We start from the raw sequence: 17,045 nt of genomic DNA, 5'->3' as shown, positions 1-17,045 counted from the left end.
ACGAATTTTTTTCAAAATAAGGCACAAAACTAAACAAATTTATTCTGAAATCTTAAAACATGAAAATAAACTAACGTCTTCTACAGTATGCAGCTGTTATTTGAGGGTTCTAACAATGTATGATAAAAAAAAACTTAAAATTTAATTGGAAAAAAAATCACACAAAAGCACCAAATGACCGCAAGTAGTTTAAAGCAGAGTGAACATGTATGTGATTGAGGAATTTTTTAATACTAATTTAAAATCAGAATAAACCAGCCACTTCAATTTAAGTTTAATTTGGAGTGGCCATTTTCATTCTGAATTAGGTCTTTACAGGGTCAATTTAAAGTGGATTTAATTTTATTCTGAATTAAAGGGGGTTTAAAACGCTCATGTAAATGAGAGATCTGACTGAGCACTTTGGAAGCTATCCTTGTCAATCACAATGTTACATAAAAAAGCCTATTTCATCAACTATCCATTTTAATAACTTGTGAAAATTGCAATTCCTTCAATTAAATATATATAAGAAATTATTCCATACAAATGAAGTAAAAGACAAATGACAAGAGTTTCACTCTGCTGGTCATTAGATAGAATACAGGCTTAAACATTGGCTTTATTTTTCAGACAGGAGGCTATGCCCATCTCTTCTTTTTGTATGTACGTCCTCCCTAATCTATACACAACTTCCTGCCTTATTCTAACTGTTCAATGTATTTCAAACCCCTGTAGAAAGACTAGTATCACAAGCATGCAACCTAGATTAATGGAGTAAACACTCCATTAGTCAAGATTACTTTTTAAATGAAAGAAAAACTTATTTACATCTATATTAACCTTGAAGAGCACAGCAGTCAAGAAGTGTTGAATGTATTAAAGCTGCATTAAAAAATAATTAATTTATAATGTCATCAGAGACTGGTTTTACTCGCTTTATTTACGCAGGATGAGGGGGAACCTTGGCACTAAATGCAAATCATGTTGTTGAACACATTCTTCCATCAAATATTCATTAAATTTCAGTAGCCTAAATGTTTTTTGGGTTGTAAGTTTTCACTTTTTAGATTGTAGCTGAGTATCTCATTTCTCATAAAATAGCTTCAGAGGTGCAACCAGGCAGTGGGCGAGGACTAAGACTACAATGCCATACAAACAGGCCAGCAGAATTTGCTTAACAGCAATCCTATAATAGTCACAGACAGATCAGAAATGCTCCAGATTGAGGCTCAAAGTCACAACCTCAGCATTACACTGCAGTGTACTAACTTTTAAGTACCACACACTGAACAACTGCACCGCTGGAACTACTCTTGAAAGTCCAATTTCAAGAAATATGCTGTACTTGAGATGTCATAGAACCAGGGACCAACTTACGTAGATAATTTATAATTTATATAGTATCAAAACTATCACAGCACCAATCAGTCAGTGTGTGGTACTTATAAGTCAGTATGCTACAGAGCAGTGTTGAGGTTGTGAGTTCAACCCTCACCTGGAGCAGTTTAGTCCTTTAATAATGTAAATAATTAATCCCTCTTCTGGCCACTTGAGGGAGAGCTGCTGCAAATGTGTGTGTTTATCTATTCACAATAAGGATGGATTCAATAGCATAATGAACACACAGCAAACAGCCCAAAAGAGTGAGTTTAATCAATCTCTACTTCTCTATCTGGTAAGATCCAAGCACTCCACTGAGTCATTGTTACGTCAGCTGATTATTGCCGCCACCTGACTCCAATCCTTGGTGCAAACCTCCGCTCTTGGTACCTGCCCGGGATTAGTTGGAATGGACACACCGCCACCTTCTCCGTTCCTATTGGAACCTGTTGGACCAATCACAGCTCCTGAAGGCGCCCTCCGGGAAATAAAGCCTGAGGTCCCAGTTCATTCAGGGAGCAACTGTTGACACAGGCAGTCTGCTCCGGGCCTTCGGAATTATGGTGTTGGTGTTCTAATGAATCTGTGTCTTTGGATTGGTGGCTAGTGTTGTATAGCTAGGCTGTAGGGTTTATTTGTCTTGGATTATTTAATTTGATAGAGTAAGAGTTTTGATTGTTGTGATACCCTTAGATATTTGTATATAAACCTCAAGCCTTTTTGGCTTCGCTTTCTGTTGTTGTTACACCTCGTTTTGCTTAAGACAAGAGTTTCAGTTAGTCAGTGTTAAAACTAGTATATGCTGGGCTAGATACTCCCGTTATACGTATTTCCTTTTTAGTTTATGGGAGCTGCCTCCTCACAGTTATTAGCTTAGTAAGCCAGTTTATTTTCACCTGTGGATAACTTTGATTTCGGTTTCAACTGGCTGGTTTTGATTTAAGAGTGGTTTTGTTTTGTTCATTTGTTTGAGCAGCTTCGTTAACCCCAGCATTTGTTAATCGCCACCAGCTGACTTTGTTCTTGCTGTTCCATTTTCAACAATAAATGTACCTGCTTTCCTTTTAATACCTGGCCAACGTTTCTTTTGTTACGCCCTTCCTCATACCCCTGACCCTGGGTCGTAACAGTCATGACTGCAGAATTTGGGCTTTTTGAGGTTTATGTTTCATGTACTGGGACCACATTGTTGCAATAATAATGAAATCTAAGATTTAGAAACGCTCCAGGTGAATCTCAAACCTGGAGTGGCATTGCTCTACAGTGTACCGTGTAGCGTCAAGGCCCCTCTTATTATCACATTAAAGAAGTCTTCCTCTTCTTGTTCCCTCGCCCATCCTGTCTACAAGTTTTACGGCCCTGAAAGACTACCTGATACCTGAGTTGTAGTCAAACCTAAAAGCCCTGACTTCATTATCTTCAAAGAAGAGACCTTGAGAAACACTCTACATTTATTAAACCCAGAACTAAGTGTCAACTACTGTATGCATGCACACAGATGGCTAACAACCTGGTGATTAACGACACTTAGCCATCTTCCCCTCTTTCAAATGTTCTTTCTCCCGGACGATTCACACATGTAAATCACCTGAGCCGGGCGTTTTTCTACCATTTGGGACACAAGATAACACTCCTGACACAGTTGGACTCTGTTAAGAAGTGTCAAGAAATAACCATTTTTCATTGCAGGACTGTTTTAAATTAAATCCTTAAACTGCATTAAATGTTTGATTTCTGTGATCGTGACTGGTTTAAAATGATCCCACATATTAAGAAGCACAAAGTGTAATTTGAACAGAGTTTCTGGGACATATCGTTACAAAGTTAAAATTAAATGGGTTTTTAACATGAAGTTAGAACTTCTCCTAGTGGCCGTTTTCAAGGTTTCTTACCGGGGATCCCCAGGAATCTTTTCACACTTTACAGAAGACCTTTACCAGAAACATTCATGATAATGCATTATTATAAATATGAGCTTTCTTTCCAGGTCCCAGATTTTCAAAGTATATTTTGTTTTATCAGTGAAATGGTATAAATGTGTGTTTATAGTTCATGAATAATTACCTTCCTATAATAATCTAAGGTCGTGTTTCACTTTCTACAAAGTTATTAATCTGTCTTTTATAAAATGTGTTTTATAATGCATTTTCTGGATGATTGGTATATGGGAAAAATAAGTTTGAAAACTTACATAGACAGTGATTAAAAACCTATAGTCTTTGTATGTAAATGAACCTCAACAGCGCCAATATTCTACGCTGTGATTGGACTATCCACGTAAAGCCCCACCTTAGACAGTAAATATTATCAGAAACTTGGAAATTTCAAGTCAGAAGAAGAAGAAGTTAATAAAGAGAAGAGAAAGAAAGAAGAAGAAACTATCAGGTCTGTAAGAAGAAATAAATCCATGGATTAACATTAGAAAGTCCAACTTAGTTTTGTCTTTGTAGTCATTTATTCGTTTATGTTTTTGATTTTTGCTCAAAGCAACCCAAAACCGCTGCTACGCAACCAAGATCTAAAGTTTTTGTATACAGCGCGAGATATATTCAAAACTTGCTGAATTTTTAGTTACTTTTTCTGTTGAAAGGAACTTTGGGAAGCCAGTCCAAAGTTCTAGTCTTCAGAGCCAATTTCCAACGAGCGTTTTGATCAATAACGAAGGTTTCCGAAGGCTTCGGAACCCACTGTTGCCACACTAGCCATTCATCCCTCAGAGCCAGTGGAGTGTTGGAATCAACCAGGTTCGCCTTGGAAGCTGAACCAGACTGGTTCTGGACCGGCTGTCTCCTGCTGAGCTTCGACCCGGACTTCAGGATGAATCCCACCTTGGCGTCTTGCCTTGCTCTGCTAGGAGGCCTTTCCATCTGCTCCAAGTAAGACCTAACCGAGCCTCCAACTGGGTCTAGCTGATGTCTTTTTAAACTCTAAATTAAGTTCCTCTTTCATTCCAAATTTCATTCAGTTTATTTCTTTGATTGATCGGTTTCATGATTTCTGAAATTTCTTTGATTGATTATTGGTGGTTAATAAATTACTTGCATTATTGTAATTCGGCATTATTTCTGTGGTTATTATGAATGGAATCAGGGTCCCTTCAGACGTTGAATTTGCTGTTTCAGATATGAGACTAGATTGGATTAAAATCAATAATTTTTATTAAAATACCCACTCATGGTTTTCTCTTCTGGGCTGTGAATTAATTAAGCTTATTTCTACAGAAGAGTGGTGCCCGACTTCCAGGAAAAATGAAAGCTATAAGGTCTCATAAAGTAATATTAATTTCTCGCATTAAGATTTTACTTTAATATCGAGGCATTATGCTACAACTGACTTATAAGTACTGCATGCTGACCGATTGCACCATTGAAGCACAGGTATGACCATGTGTTTTCATAAACTTTCCACTTAAGTCTCTAATTTTAATAACATATTACAACTTCAAAACATGTAAACAGACCATTTCTGACTGTTAGGTGTGAATTAAAAACACTATAAACACTCCTGACCCACTTTGATGGAAACACCAACCAGCTCCAGTGGCGCAATCGGTCAGCGCGCGGTACTTATAAGTCAGTACACTGCAAAGCAATGCCGAGGTTGTGAGTTCAATCCTCACCTGGAGCAGTTTAAACCTTTAATCATGTTAAAACTTAATCCCTCTTCTGGTGACCACTAGGAGCCCTGGGGAAACCAGGACGCTCAACATTTCTCGGCTGGCCTGGGAACACCTCAGGATCCCCCCGATTGAGCTGGTGAATGTGGCCGGGGAGAGGGAAGTCTGGGTTTCCCTGTTTAGGCAGCTGCCCCTGTGACCCGAGTCTAGATAAGAGGCAGAAAATGGATGGATGGATGAGCATCATGAACACACAGCAAGCAGCTAGTTTAGATTTCACATCACCCAAAAGAGTGAGTTTAATCTACTTGTACTTCTATATATCTGGTAAGCTGCAAGCAATCCACGGAGTCGTGACTGCAGAATTTGGGCTTTTTGAGATTTACTCTTCATGTACTGGGACAACATTGCTGCAATAATAATGAAATGTAAGTTTTAGAAATGCTCCAGATGAAGCTCAAACTCACAAACTCAACAGTGCTTTACAGTGTACTGACTTATAAATACTGTGTGTTGAGCAATTGCACCACTGAAGCACAGGTATAACCTTCCATTTTAAAAACTTTCCACTTAAGTTGGTCTTAATTTTAATAACATATTACAACTTCAAAACATGTAAACGGACCATTTCTGACTGTTAGGTGTGAATTTAAAACACTATAAACACTGCTAACCCACTTTGATGGAAACACCAACCAACTCCAGTGGCGCAATCGGTCAGCGCGCGGTACTTATAAGTCAGTACACTGCAAAGAAATGCTGAGGTTCTAAGTTCAATCCTCACCTGGAGCAGTTTAAGCCTTAAATCATGTTAAAACTGAATCCCTTTTCTGGTGACCACTAGGAGATCTGCTACAATGTCATGTGCATGTATTTATGATAAGGAGCGTCGGAGCTGTGGCCGTAAGGTCGTTGGTACCTGTCATGGTGGTAATCCCCGAGCTCTTTGATGGACACAGGGGGGTAAGGGATGCCGTGAAGCTGAAGAAAGGGGTCCTGTCCAGTGTTTTTGGCCTGTGGGACTCCAGAGGCAGCTAATGGGTATCGGCAGGCTAAGTGGAACGCAGCTTCTGTGGTCGCTAAGGCAAAAACTTGGGCATGGGAGTAGAGGCCATGGAGAATGACTTCCAGACGTCTTCGAGAAGATTCTGGTCCACCATCTGACACCTCAGTAGCAGAAAGCAGTGCTCCATTAACACTGTGTACAGTGGGGATGAGGGGCTGTTGACCTCCACTCAGGACGTTGTGAGGTGGTGGAGGGAATACTTCGAAGAAGCTTCAATCCTACCAACACGTCTTCGGATGAGGAAGCAGAGTCTGGGGACCCTGGTGTTGGCTCTCCCATCTCTCAGGCTGAGGTCGCTGAGGTGGTTAAAAAGCTCCTCAGTGGCAAGGCCCCCGGGGTGGATGAGCAGCGCCCAGAGTTCCTTAGGGCTCTGGATGCTGTAGGGCTGTCTTGGCTGACACACCTTTGCAGCATCGCGTGGACATCGGGGAAAGTTCCCCTGGACTGGTAGACTAGGGTGGTGGTCTCCCTCTTCAAAAAGGGGGACCAGAGGGTGTGCTCCAACTACAGAGGGATTACACTTCTCAGCCTCCAGGGGTGCTGGAGAGGAGGGTCCGTCAGTTAGTCGTACCTCGGATTGAGGAGGAGCAGTGTGGTTTACGTCCCGGTTGTGGAACAGTGGACCAGCTCTATACCCTCTTCAGGGTCTTGGAGGGGGGCATGGGAGTTTGCCCAACCAGTCTACATGTGCTTTGTGGACTTGGAAAAGGCGTTCACCCGTGTCCCCCGGGGACTCCTGTGGGGGTACTGTGGAAGTACGGAGTGCTGGATCTCCTTGTACGAGCTGTCCGGTCCCTTTACTAAAAACACTGCTAACCTACTTTGACAAAAGCAGAAAGCAGCTCCAGTGGCGCAATCGGTCAGCGCGCGGTACATATAAGTCAGTACACTGCAAAGCAATGCCGAGGTTGTGAGTTCAAACCTCACCTGGAGCACTCATAACATTTAAATGGTCTTTCTGCTTGGTCTATGTATCTGAGGTTATATGTTAGCTGTGAAGGTGCTTTGCTCAAAGAGTCTTCTTAAAGTGGCATTACCCAATTAATCAAAGGATGTTAAAGAAGGTTTAGTTCTTCCCAGATTGGTCATTTAAGTCATCAGTACATACTCTAACTTATACATGTCCTCGTGGATTAATTAGCCTTTTTTTCATGGTCTATCTGGAGAAGTCAAATGAGATGCCTTCACATTGAGAAAGATTTATTGACTCTGCTTTGATTGACAAAAGAAAGACATTTACAAAATTAACCAACTTTATGTGGAGATCATTAACATGAACTGATATTCTATCTCACTCCATAAGTATTTCCAGCTTCTCTGAAAGTTGACTTTCTTGGCTTCAATCAGTTCAACCATCTGTCCCTCTTTGTGTTTGACACCAGCCTATAATATTCACGTACAAATTAGCATGCACGCTGACCGATTGCACCACTTGAGTTTATTGACATACCTAGATATTCAGTAATAATAATCATAATCATATTCATTATACTTAGAAAAACAAGATTTAGAACTGTTATAATTGAGATATCATTATCAACAATAATGTTTTCCTTTGTTTTACCATATTTCTAACAAGCAAAACAAGCTGACCAATGATGATCATTTTCTGATCGATGGCTCTTAAAACATATATGGTGCCAGAAAAAAAGATTACATTTCAATAGCGTCTTTTTGGATGATAGAATTACAGCACTTTACCTAACCAATTATTTACTCTGTTCTAAATTATTGGCTGTAAGTCTACAAAGCAATAATCTGCTTAACCAAATATTGTGTAACATGGCAAAATAAACATGAACATAAACATGAGCTCAGCCATATAATGCGTGTGTGTTTGTGTGTGTGTTACAGCTTTTTTATTATATTACAAATGAGAAAATACTGAGCTGATGAAAGAATAAAGACTGTTGAGTCTGGAGTTATTGTTGCTTGTGGGTATTTCCACCAGACACACACACACACTTGTCCAGAGGATTCTTTATTCTTTAGAAATGTTTCCACCGGATTGCAGAGAGGATAGCATGGATGAAGTAGAGAAGTGTGGCAGCAAAGGCAAACACCTGAGAAACACACACACACACACAAAAAAAAAATATTTATAGAGGGCATGAAACTAAAATTCCTGTATAACAGTCTATCATGATAAATTCACTGTTATTGCTATATTCACTGTATATTATTTGACACAATTTTATAATAAGAACACAGGAGAACAGGATGTTCTTTGTTCACTCAAAACAAAAACAGGATCTTTTTTCAAATTCACACAACCAGTCTTACTGTTTCCCAGCCTTCACCATTACTTAAAAGATAATGCACAATAAAGAATAAATGGACAATGTGAACACCAGGTTGTTTGTGTGAACTCTATTAACTCTTAAGTATCAACACCAATGACATGAACACTTACCAAAGGAAAAAAGTCAAAGCAGTTTATATTTTCAAACATTTCCCTATCAGTATCTAAAGTTTTTTTTTTACAAACTTTGGCTTAATTTTCACTAGTAACACCTGGGTGTTTAAACTATTATCTCCATCATATAAGAACCCAAGCTGTGAAGCCCCTGATAAGTCTGTCTTGCTGGCAACATACTTTAAAACAATAAATAAAAAACTTTAAAATGGAGAAAAAAATTACCAGTACTAACCACAGCAGAAATATCAATCTGGTAAATCCTAAATTCTCCAGCTTGATACAAGAATGTGATAAAAGCCAAATCCACCCCTGCACTCAGGTAGAAGAGCACGGCCAAGCCATGGTACCCAAAATCCTGCAGACACAGAAGAAATATTACAAAACTGGCCACAGCCTATCACCTTTTCTTAAATGTCACATTGTTATTCTTTCCCTCTTACAGCAGCAGCCCAGCCGGAGCTGTTCTTATGACATCCGGCAGCGAAGATGATCATCCAGAGGAAAGTCATGACAAAGCAGAAGACAGAGACGAACATCACCCACGCCAGGGGGTTTGGAGGGTTCACATGGGTCGACGCCACCAGGATCCACACCAACCCACCAAACACCTGCAAGATAAGATTGGAGAGATGGTATATTATTATTTAAGATTTAGAACTACTTGTTTAAGTAACTTTGAACCTGACATTGTGGTTTGGAAAATAAATGGCACTAAAATGCAATTTTAACAAGGTACATTTGAGTATTGATACAGCGAATGAAATTTTGTTGAGCTATAAGAATGACATTTTGATGACATGATACACAACTAAGGCAACCAGTCTTCAGGACACAACAGAGGACATCTTCGCATGATGACTGGAAACAGGAGATAATCTAGCCTGTTCAATAGCAGCAAAATCAAGAAAAGTAAATGAGGCAAAGTTAAAACTACTGAGAAGTTGGTGGAGGCTATATTATTCCCAAACAGTGGTTACTGTATTACTGTACTGTATATATATACATATATATCTCCTGACAGACATCTGTGTGGTAAATCACTGGATGAGACCATATTTGCACATCATATAGGTGGTCAATGCTAAACCACCAGGTAAAGACTAGTACTAAGCTTAATGAGCAGATTTATTATAGAATGCATCTTCTGACCATGATAAAGAGCCATGCAAAAATCCAGGTATCCAGTTTATGACTGGTAAGCTGCTTTTGTACTATTGCTATTAGGCTTTGCTCCCATTGTCAGACCTGTTGCCCTCAGAATATTTGTAGTACCTCAATTAACTGGGACAGCATGTTTAAAGATGTTGGAACATCAATTAAGCAGCTTGTTTCTGTTAGCTTTGTTCCCGCATTCTGTACATTCAGCCCCTCTTACTGAGGTTACTCTTAGAGTAGCATTCCAGTAGTTTGATATTCTCTGCTCTTGTCTATAAATATCTTTTTCCCGATTCCTCAACATCTGATAGTGACATTATTAATCTGAGCAATTCCAAACGACCATAGCTGTACAAACATTAGCAGGGCAGGAATGCTTTTCATCAATTCAAACTCTTGCATTGTTTAAAGGTGTATCAGCTTTTGGGTAAATTTTGGTTCCTTACTTTGTAAATTTCATGGTTTAGTTAGCATCCTAGTTAGTTTTACTTCCTGATTTGTTTAAAATAGTTTTTGGTCTTTTTTAATCCTGCCTTTGCAGTACTTATGAAAAGTTTTGGTCACACGTCTCCTACTTGCTTGTAGTTCTATATTTGGGTTCTTTCCTCCTTTCTTCTGATTATCATAGATTGTGACAAACTGATGTTAGCATGATGAAGGATTCCAACTTGATAAGAATATATAACATGGGTCAAACCTGGGCCATTAAACAAGAATTCATATTTACATATTACGGTGATCTAATGTCTGTTTTATTTGGTATATCTTTGTTTGACATGCCACATTAGTTCGGTTTAATTGCAGTGTACAGGTCAGATCTGAGCCACAGTAAAATTGCATTCTGGTGATAAGCTTACAGCCAAGTCTGTGCATTGTAGCTTTAGCTAGTCACAAACACTTCTGTGGACACAAAATAAATTTAGCTCAAGGCAGAATTTAAACTATTATGTTATTACTCACAGTTAATGTTATTACTCATAATTAACACATGAGGAACTGCTGCTATGTACAAGATCCTTCACTAAGATTTAAAGAATCAGAAAAAAGCCAAAAATCTGTTTCAACCCAAACTGTTAAAAAGAAAAAATCTCCCTCAAAAGAATATATACACTACTGTTCAAAAGTTTGGGGTCACTTCACTATTGAATCCCATGGCTAAGTGACCCCAAACTTTTGAACGGTGGTATATATATATATATATATATATATATATATATATATATATACATATATATATATATATATATATATATATATATCCATGCCTGAAGTGCAAATTAAATATGAACTTTTTGTCATTACATCAAATGTAATGTAAATCCCCCATATGCAAAATTCACTTTATAAAGGTTTTCCAACAGTCATTTGTATCCTTATAGCCTGTGTATCAGGCCCAAAAATGAGAAAATTCTGTCACCTCTCTCACTTGCTTGCTCCACTTTTTGTAAATATGTGTTTTAATGGGTGAGTATGAGATCTTTCCCTTTGTGACCTCATGAAGGGAAATAACTACTCCCCCCAGTAGTGGATACTGCCATTGGCCTGACCCCCGGCTAGCTGAGCCTGCCCTCTAAAATCCCTGAGTGGGTGCCAGCAGAAAGCTGGATCTTCTCTCAGAGAGGGACATGGACAGGCACCACTCATGAACATTTAAAGGTTCAGACACAGAAACAGGCCGTTCTCATTAGAGCTTACTAGAGCCACTTTTGGAATGGCTGAAACTAAGGACCAAGGCTGAATTTAGGGTAATACACTTTGAAAGCAATGTTGTTGGACCTCTGACACCCATATGAAATTGTTGGAATAAAGTGTAATATGGGACCTTTGAAACAAGGCTGTAGGCTGCATAGTTTTTACATTTTCATATTAACCATAAAATTTAACAAACACTTTTAATTATTTAATCTTAGCCTGTCTTTATTCTTTTATCCTTTTATCAGTCAATCCAATCAATGGCTAAGCAGCCGAGGAGTACCACCCTGTAGACCTGATGAAACCTTTGCTCTTCTGTCATAAAACAACACACTTCATTGACATTTGTTTGATGGACACCATCGTCTTGTTGCTTAAACATTGCTTGGATGTGGAGCAATTTACACATTTACACAATGCTAAATCATACTGACTAAAATTTATAGGACTTCCATTTACTACTGGCTTCTGCTTGATTTATTGTGTAGAACGAAAATAAATACCCCATTTACAAGCTACAGAACGAGTATTGTTGCCTGTACAAGAATCTTTGTCAGAAAAGAGGCATAGACAAAAAAAAAAAAAAAAAAAAAAAAAAAATCTTATCAGACACACCAAATCCAATAAAGATAAAAAAAATAATAAAAATAAAAAAAGTTTAATGAAAAACAGTTCAAGCCCAGTTGGCAAATAAATCGGCTGTATCAGAGGCCGTATCGCTCCAACAGTTGACTAATCATACACTTAAGTGTGGGTGAGGTTTAGTTTGCCAGGTTACCTGAATGTTGACCACGCCGTTTATACTCAACTCTGGAATTTATTTGTTTAAATTGTCATACCCCAACAATCACAGCCAAGAGCATTCGAAAAGATATGACTGTACATAGTACAGAATAACCATATACTGCCTGGCCAAAAAAAAAGGTACCACCAACAAAGAAGGTCACACACTCTAATGTTTCATTGGGCCACCTCTAGCTTTGATTACTGCATTGTTTTGATAAGCTTCTGCAATGTCACCAGGTTTCTTTCCATCCAGTATTGCACTAATTTTTCATTAAGATCTTGTAGTGATGATGGGTGAGTCGCTGCATAAAGAATTCTCCAGCACATCCCAAAGATTCTAAATGGGGTTCAGGTCTGGACTCTGTGGTGGCCTGTCCATGTGTGAAAATTATGTCTCATGCTTCCTGAACCACTATTTCACAATTTGAGCCTAATGAATCCTGACATTGTCTGACATTGTATGTGCCATCAGGGAAGAAAAGATCAATTGATGGAATAACCTGCTCATTTAGTATATTCAGGTACCAGCTGACCTCATTCTTTGTGTACATAATGTTGCTGAACCTGACCAACTGCAGCAACCGCAGATCATTGACTGCCTCCACAGGCTTGTACAGTAGGCACTAGTTATGGTGGCTGTATCACTTCATCTGCCTCTCTTCTTACCCTGATGCTCCCATCACTCTGGAACAGGGTAAATCTGGACTCATCAGACCACATGACCTTCTTCCATTGTTTCAAAGTCCAATCTTTATGCTTCCTAGCAAATGGAAGCCTTTTTCTCCTGTTAGCCTCACTGATTTGGTGGTTTTCTTATGCCTACACATCTGTTCAGTCCCAGTCCCTTGAGTTCCCTTCTCATTGTTCATGTGGAAATTCTCTTACTTTCACTATTAAATGTAGCTCTGAGTTCTGTTGGTTTCTTTGATTTATTTTTACCAAACGTTTAAGTGATTGCCGATCACCATCATTCAGGATTTTTTTCTGCTTACATTTCTTCTTTGAAGGCGATGGTTCAACGCTATCCTTCCATTTTTAATAATGCGTTGGACAGTTCTTAACCCAATTTTCTGCAGTTTCTTCAATTTCCTTAGATTTCTTTCTCTGCTTGATGTCAATGATTCAACCCTTCTTAAACAGACTAACATCTTTTCAATGACTATAGGATGTTTAGGAAATCCGAAGCTATTCATTGCATCAGTTGGGGTTAAAAAACTTGTTGCCAGCTGAACTATAATCGCCCATGCACTAATTATCCAATAGAAGGCTCCTACCTATAGTGTATACCTTAATTTTAGATACTTAAAATTAAAACACACAAGTCATACCTGACTCAGTCAAAGGTTAGCAATCCAATATGGTACAGAAATAAACTGTAAAGGAGAATTAACAATCATAAATATCTATTGATCTGTGTCAAATATTAGATTAGAAATAAACTAAATCTGCCTCAGCACTGTTAACATATTTTATCTGTTGTCTGCCATGTTTCCATCAGTCTGCCCCAGGTAGCTATGGCTACACATGTTGCTTATCCTTACAAGGGTGTGAATGTGAAGTAAACAAATCATAGATTCAAAAAGCTCTTTAAGTGCCTTGAAAAGGGCTATATAACTCTGAGCCATAATAATTCAAGATTTCCTTTGGAAAATCCTAAAACCCTAATTTGGGCTCAAATTAGACCCATATATACTGAGCTTGTGAATAAATGTTCACAAAAAATTCAAGGGTTATAGTGTTCAAACAATCTTTAACAACTTTTAAAATGAATCTCTGTAGAAGCATGTGTAGAAAAATTTGCATTTATATTTTAAAAATTGTCGTTTGAAAGACACTAACAAAGTAGACGTGCCTTTGTGAGCATTTTCTTTTACATATACAAAGCAGAAAACTGTATAAAACCCAACAGACAAAGTTCTCACATTGCATGTGACTCTGAAGTCACAACTGGGAATGTTAAATAGACTATTTCTAATTTTACCATGCATGTTATACCTCTGTTTTTAGTCCTGTTCCAAACAGGCTGAATTATTGTTTGTGGCTCAGTTAAACTTTTTAATGAGGACATATTCTCCACTGTTGTTTTTAAACAAAGAAAGACGATCATTGTGCATAGACTGACGTCAGATATTCACTCCCCCAGCTAGAACAATCTAAAGGTCAAAGAAGATGAATGTTGAATTGAACATTAAAAGACAAGGTGGCTTTATTCTTTATGACAAACCAGATGTAAAATAATCAAAATCAGATGCTTAAGATTTACAGGAAAGGGCATTTTCTCTTAGATTTAGTATTGTACATGAAATTTGAATCTTATTCATTACTGTAAATACATGACAAGACTTGAAGTGTTAATTTGTCTCATGTTATTTCTCTCCATTTTCTAATGAAGTCTGCAGATTTGTACATTTTCATGAAAGTCAAACAAAAACCTCAAATTAAAATTAATCTTAGACGCATAAAGCTGATATAAATCATAAAAGCAACTGTGCTTTATCTGTCCTGTTGCTTCATTCAGCAGGTATGTGAGGAGTTTGCATCTTTTTGTTATCGTTAAAGGAGAAGAAGAAGAGCTGGCCGCATTCTTTCCTACATTATTAACAGAGACACAATATGAGTGAAATATGAGAGGTGAGAAAAAGAAGGTGTTCCTTCCTCAAGGTGAATATGTTTCATTGTCTCTCTGTCCACCATGTGTCACACTTTTGATAAAATATTATCTTAGACTATCATATCTAATTGGAGGCCCAATTTAAATTAATATTTCAAAATTGTCTGTTCTTAAATACATATTTTAGTATAAATATATTTCCATTACTCTTATAATGTAAATGTACAGAAAAGTTATCAAACAGCAAAAGTTTAAACACTGTTTCTGCCAACCATTTTCATTCTTTGTCAGTTTTGTGCTTCATTTTTGGATAGAGACTGGGCAACTTCTTTGTACTCATATGTAGTTTGTAATAAAAATAGTCCAATTGTATGTTGCCATGTTTGTTCTATTTTAAGTTAATTTTTTAAAAGTAAAGGGGATTTTTTTTTTGAGTCCCTGCATTAATGACTCAAAGATCTTCTGCAATTTTTCCACTTACCAGTTCAGGCAGGTAAAATATATCTGGGGCTGTCGTGCATATCTCTAATCCACTGGGAAGGCTCCCCACAGACTGAGCAGTAGTTGCAGCCATTTCTGCCTGGTCCTTCTCTCAATGCTGAGTTATCAGCAAATGCACAACCTGCCTAATCCCCTGATCTAACGGAGCAGCAGCAGGTGTAAGTGACTCTTATAGGAAAGCCAGACAAGTTGACAAACCCGTTCTGTTGTTGTGGGTGAGAGCTCCCTTCCCACAACACCTCCTTGCCCTGGAAAAAACCAGACACACCCTTCTTTTTGCAGCACCCAGGTCTGCCCGCCGCTGTTTATTGTGAGCTACTGGCCTGTGACAGGCTTGTGAAACAACCAGAGGATGAATCTTGTGGCCTCCGGATACAGTTAATACCCATAGCTTAAATATAGTCATTGTCACTGTTGAGTGAAGAAACAGTTCACTGAATTTTCAGGTTACGTTTACTCTATGAACCTTATTTATAGTAGCTGAGCACCTGCTGTTTCTATTTGTAGTGCACACAAACTTTAACTGGAATTTCTATTCAAAATACAGATACTTGTGGTGACTGCACTTTTCTTCAACCTTAAAAGTTTTACTGGTTAGCATTTTTATGTTAAGAGTGAATTGCATTGCTTGCCACATTTGTGTTGTTGTAGCACATTATATTAGTTAGCATGTAAGCTATATTCAAGCTGGATTACCAGCTGGGCAAAGCAGAGAACTACCAATCCATAACCCTGGTGTCACTTTGACTTATTAAGACAGTAGTAAGGATTTAGATTTAAGGATATTTTACAAATAATTGTTTTTGGGACTTTTGCTACAAGTTTCAAACCACAATTTATTTTTTAAATTTGATTTTAACTTCATATTACGTATCTGTTCTGCATTTACTTCAAAGTCTACCCCATGGAAGGAAATTTACTATTGTAATACATTTTTTAGAAAAGCAAAAACTGATTTTTTTATTTCTTTAGAGAAATGGAGGAATGGATTCTGAATACTTGCAGGGTGGGGCTCTACAGCGGCTAAAACTTATGAACTAAGAAGCTAGCTTAAGGTACCGGTAAAGCTATAACCGGAGAAGGCAACAAAAGCAAAGGAGCATGTTTTACTTTTGTTGCAAAGTGTTCATGTCTTACCAAAATATATATTTTATAGACCTTTAAATTACCTTCAAATAATTCTCAGTCTTTCCTTTAAAAAGCCACAAGGACTTATAATACTAATATAAATATTCAGTCAATAACACAATACTTAAACACTTTCCTTTCTTCTTGGGTGGGTTTAAGCAATATTGTTTGATTGGAGCTAAAAAATAAAAACTGATTGGTTAAGACTGAAAAAATACATTCTTTTACAAAATGGTCATCACTGTTTGGACCAAATTTCTATCATTCACATTTAGTTTTCTCATGAGCTCTAGAGGTTGCAAAATTTTCTTGCTGTTTAAGTCTGTATGACCAACAGCCTCAATACAACACATATGGGTTTTGATGGAGACATTGTGGCATGTAATTAAAAATACCAGAAGACCTGCAGTTTTTATTTTTAGGGTAACTGCTTTGTAGATTTGACCCCTCACACATGGGTTTATCATAACATTGTTGTAACCATTCATGTGGGTGATACTGCAAGAACAAGTGAGCATGTCCTTCAACCTGAGTTTTTTTCTCTCTCTCTTTTCCTCTCTTTCTCTTTGTCTGTCCCAGTCTCATTTGCAAACCATGAGCTCAAATGGTAAATCTCCTGGTGCACAGGGCTGCTACCAGTGAGCAGTGAAAATCCCCAGGCTTTGAAGCAGGGAAGTTTTTGGAAATCAGTCACGTTGCTTCTTATGTA

General features: G+C 38.0%; 1 protein-coding gene and 2 non-coding genes across 3 annotated transcripts; 2 read left to right on the top strand and 1 right to left on the bottom strand.

The window, feature by feature from the left end:
• Positions 1–4,895: 4,895 nt before the first annotated feature.
• trnai-uau lies at positions 4,896–4,989 on the top strand. Its single transcript has 2 exons — positions 4,896–4,933; positions 4,954–4,989. It is a non-coding gene; the product is annotated as a tRNA-Ile (tRNA).
• A 1,896-nt stretch (positions 4,990–6,885) lies between these two features.
• trnai-uau lies at positions 6,886–6,979 on the top strand. Its single transcript has 2 exons — positions 6,886–6,923; positions 6,944–6,979. It is a non-coding gene; the product is annotated as a tRNA-Ile (tRNA).
• A 483-nt stretch (positions 6,980–7,462) lies between these two features.
• Positions 7,463–15,365, bottom strand: LOC121655779 (myelin and lymphocyte protein-like). The gene is made up of 4 exons (XM_042010618.1): positions 15,189–15,365; positions 8,904–9,071; positions 8,696–8,818; positions 7,463–8,107 (listed from the first exon to the last, which is right to left on the bottom strand). The coding sequence occupies exons 1-4, from the start codon at positions 15,279–15,281 to the stop codon at positions 8,033–8,035; spliced, it is 459 nt and encodes a 152-aa protein (XP_041866552.1). The 5' UTR covers positions 15,282–15,365; the 3' UTR covers positions 7,463–8,032.
• Between the last annotated feature and the right edge of the window lie 1,680 nt (positions 15,366–17,045).

This window comes from Melanotaenia boesemani, chromosome 16 (genome assembly GCF_017639745.1).
Source record: "Melanotaenia boesemani isolate fMelBoe1 chromosome 16, fMelBoe1.pri, whole genome shotgun sequence".
NCBI lineage: Eukaryota > Metazoa > Chordata > Actinopteri > Atheriniformes > Melanotaeniidae > Melanotaenia > Melanotaenia boesemani.
Note: the sequence above shows the minus strand (reverse complement) of the source record. Positions and strands in the feature narration are given on the sequence as shown.

What these genes read in the sequence shown, in the direction of transcription:
- LOC121655779 (XM_042010618.1), bottom strand. Translation starts at nt 15,281, where the DNA reads ATGGCTGCAACTACTGCTCAGTCTGTGGGGAGCCTTCCCAGTGGATTA. An exon ending in TATTTTACCTGCCTGAACTG is followed by an intron (nt 9,072 to 15,188) that starts GTAAGTGGAAAA and finishes CTTATCTTGCAG; the next exon opens with GTGTTTGGTGGGTTGGTGTG. An exon ending in AGATTGATATTTCTGCTGTG is followed by an intron (nt 8,108 to 8,695) that starts GTTAGTACTGGT and finishes TGTGTTTCTCAG; the next exon opens with GTGTTTGCCTTTGCTGCCAC.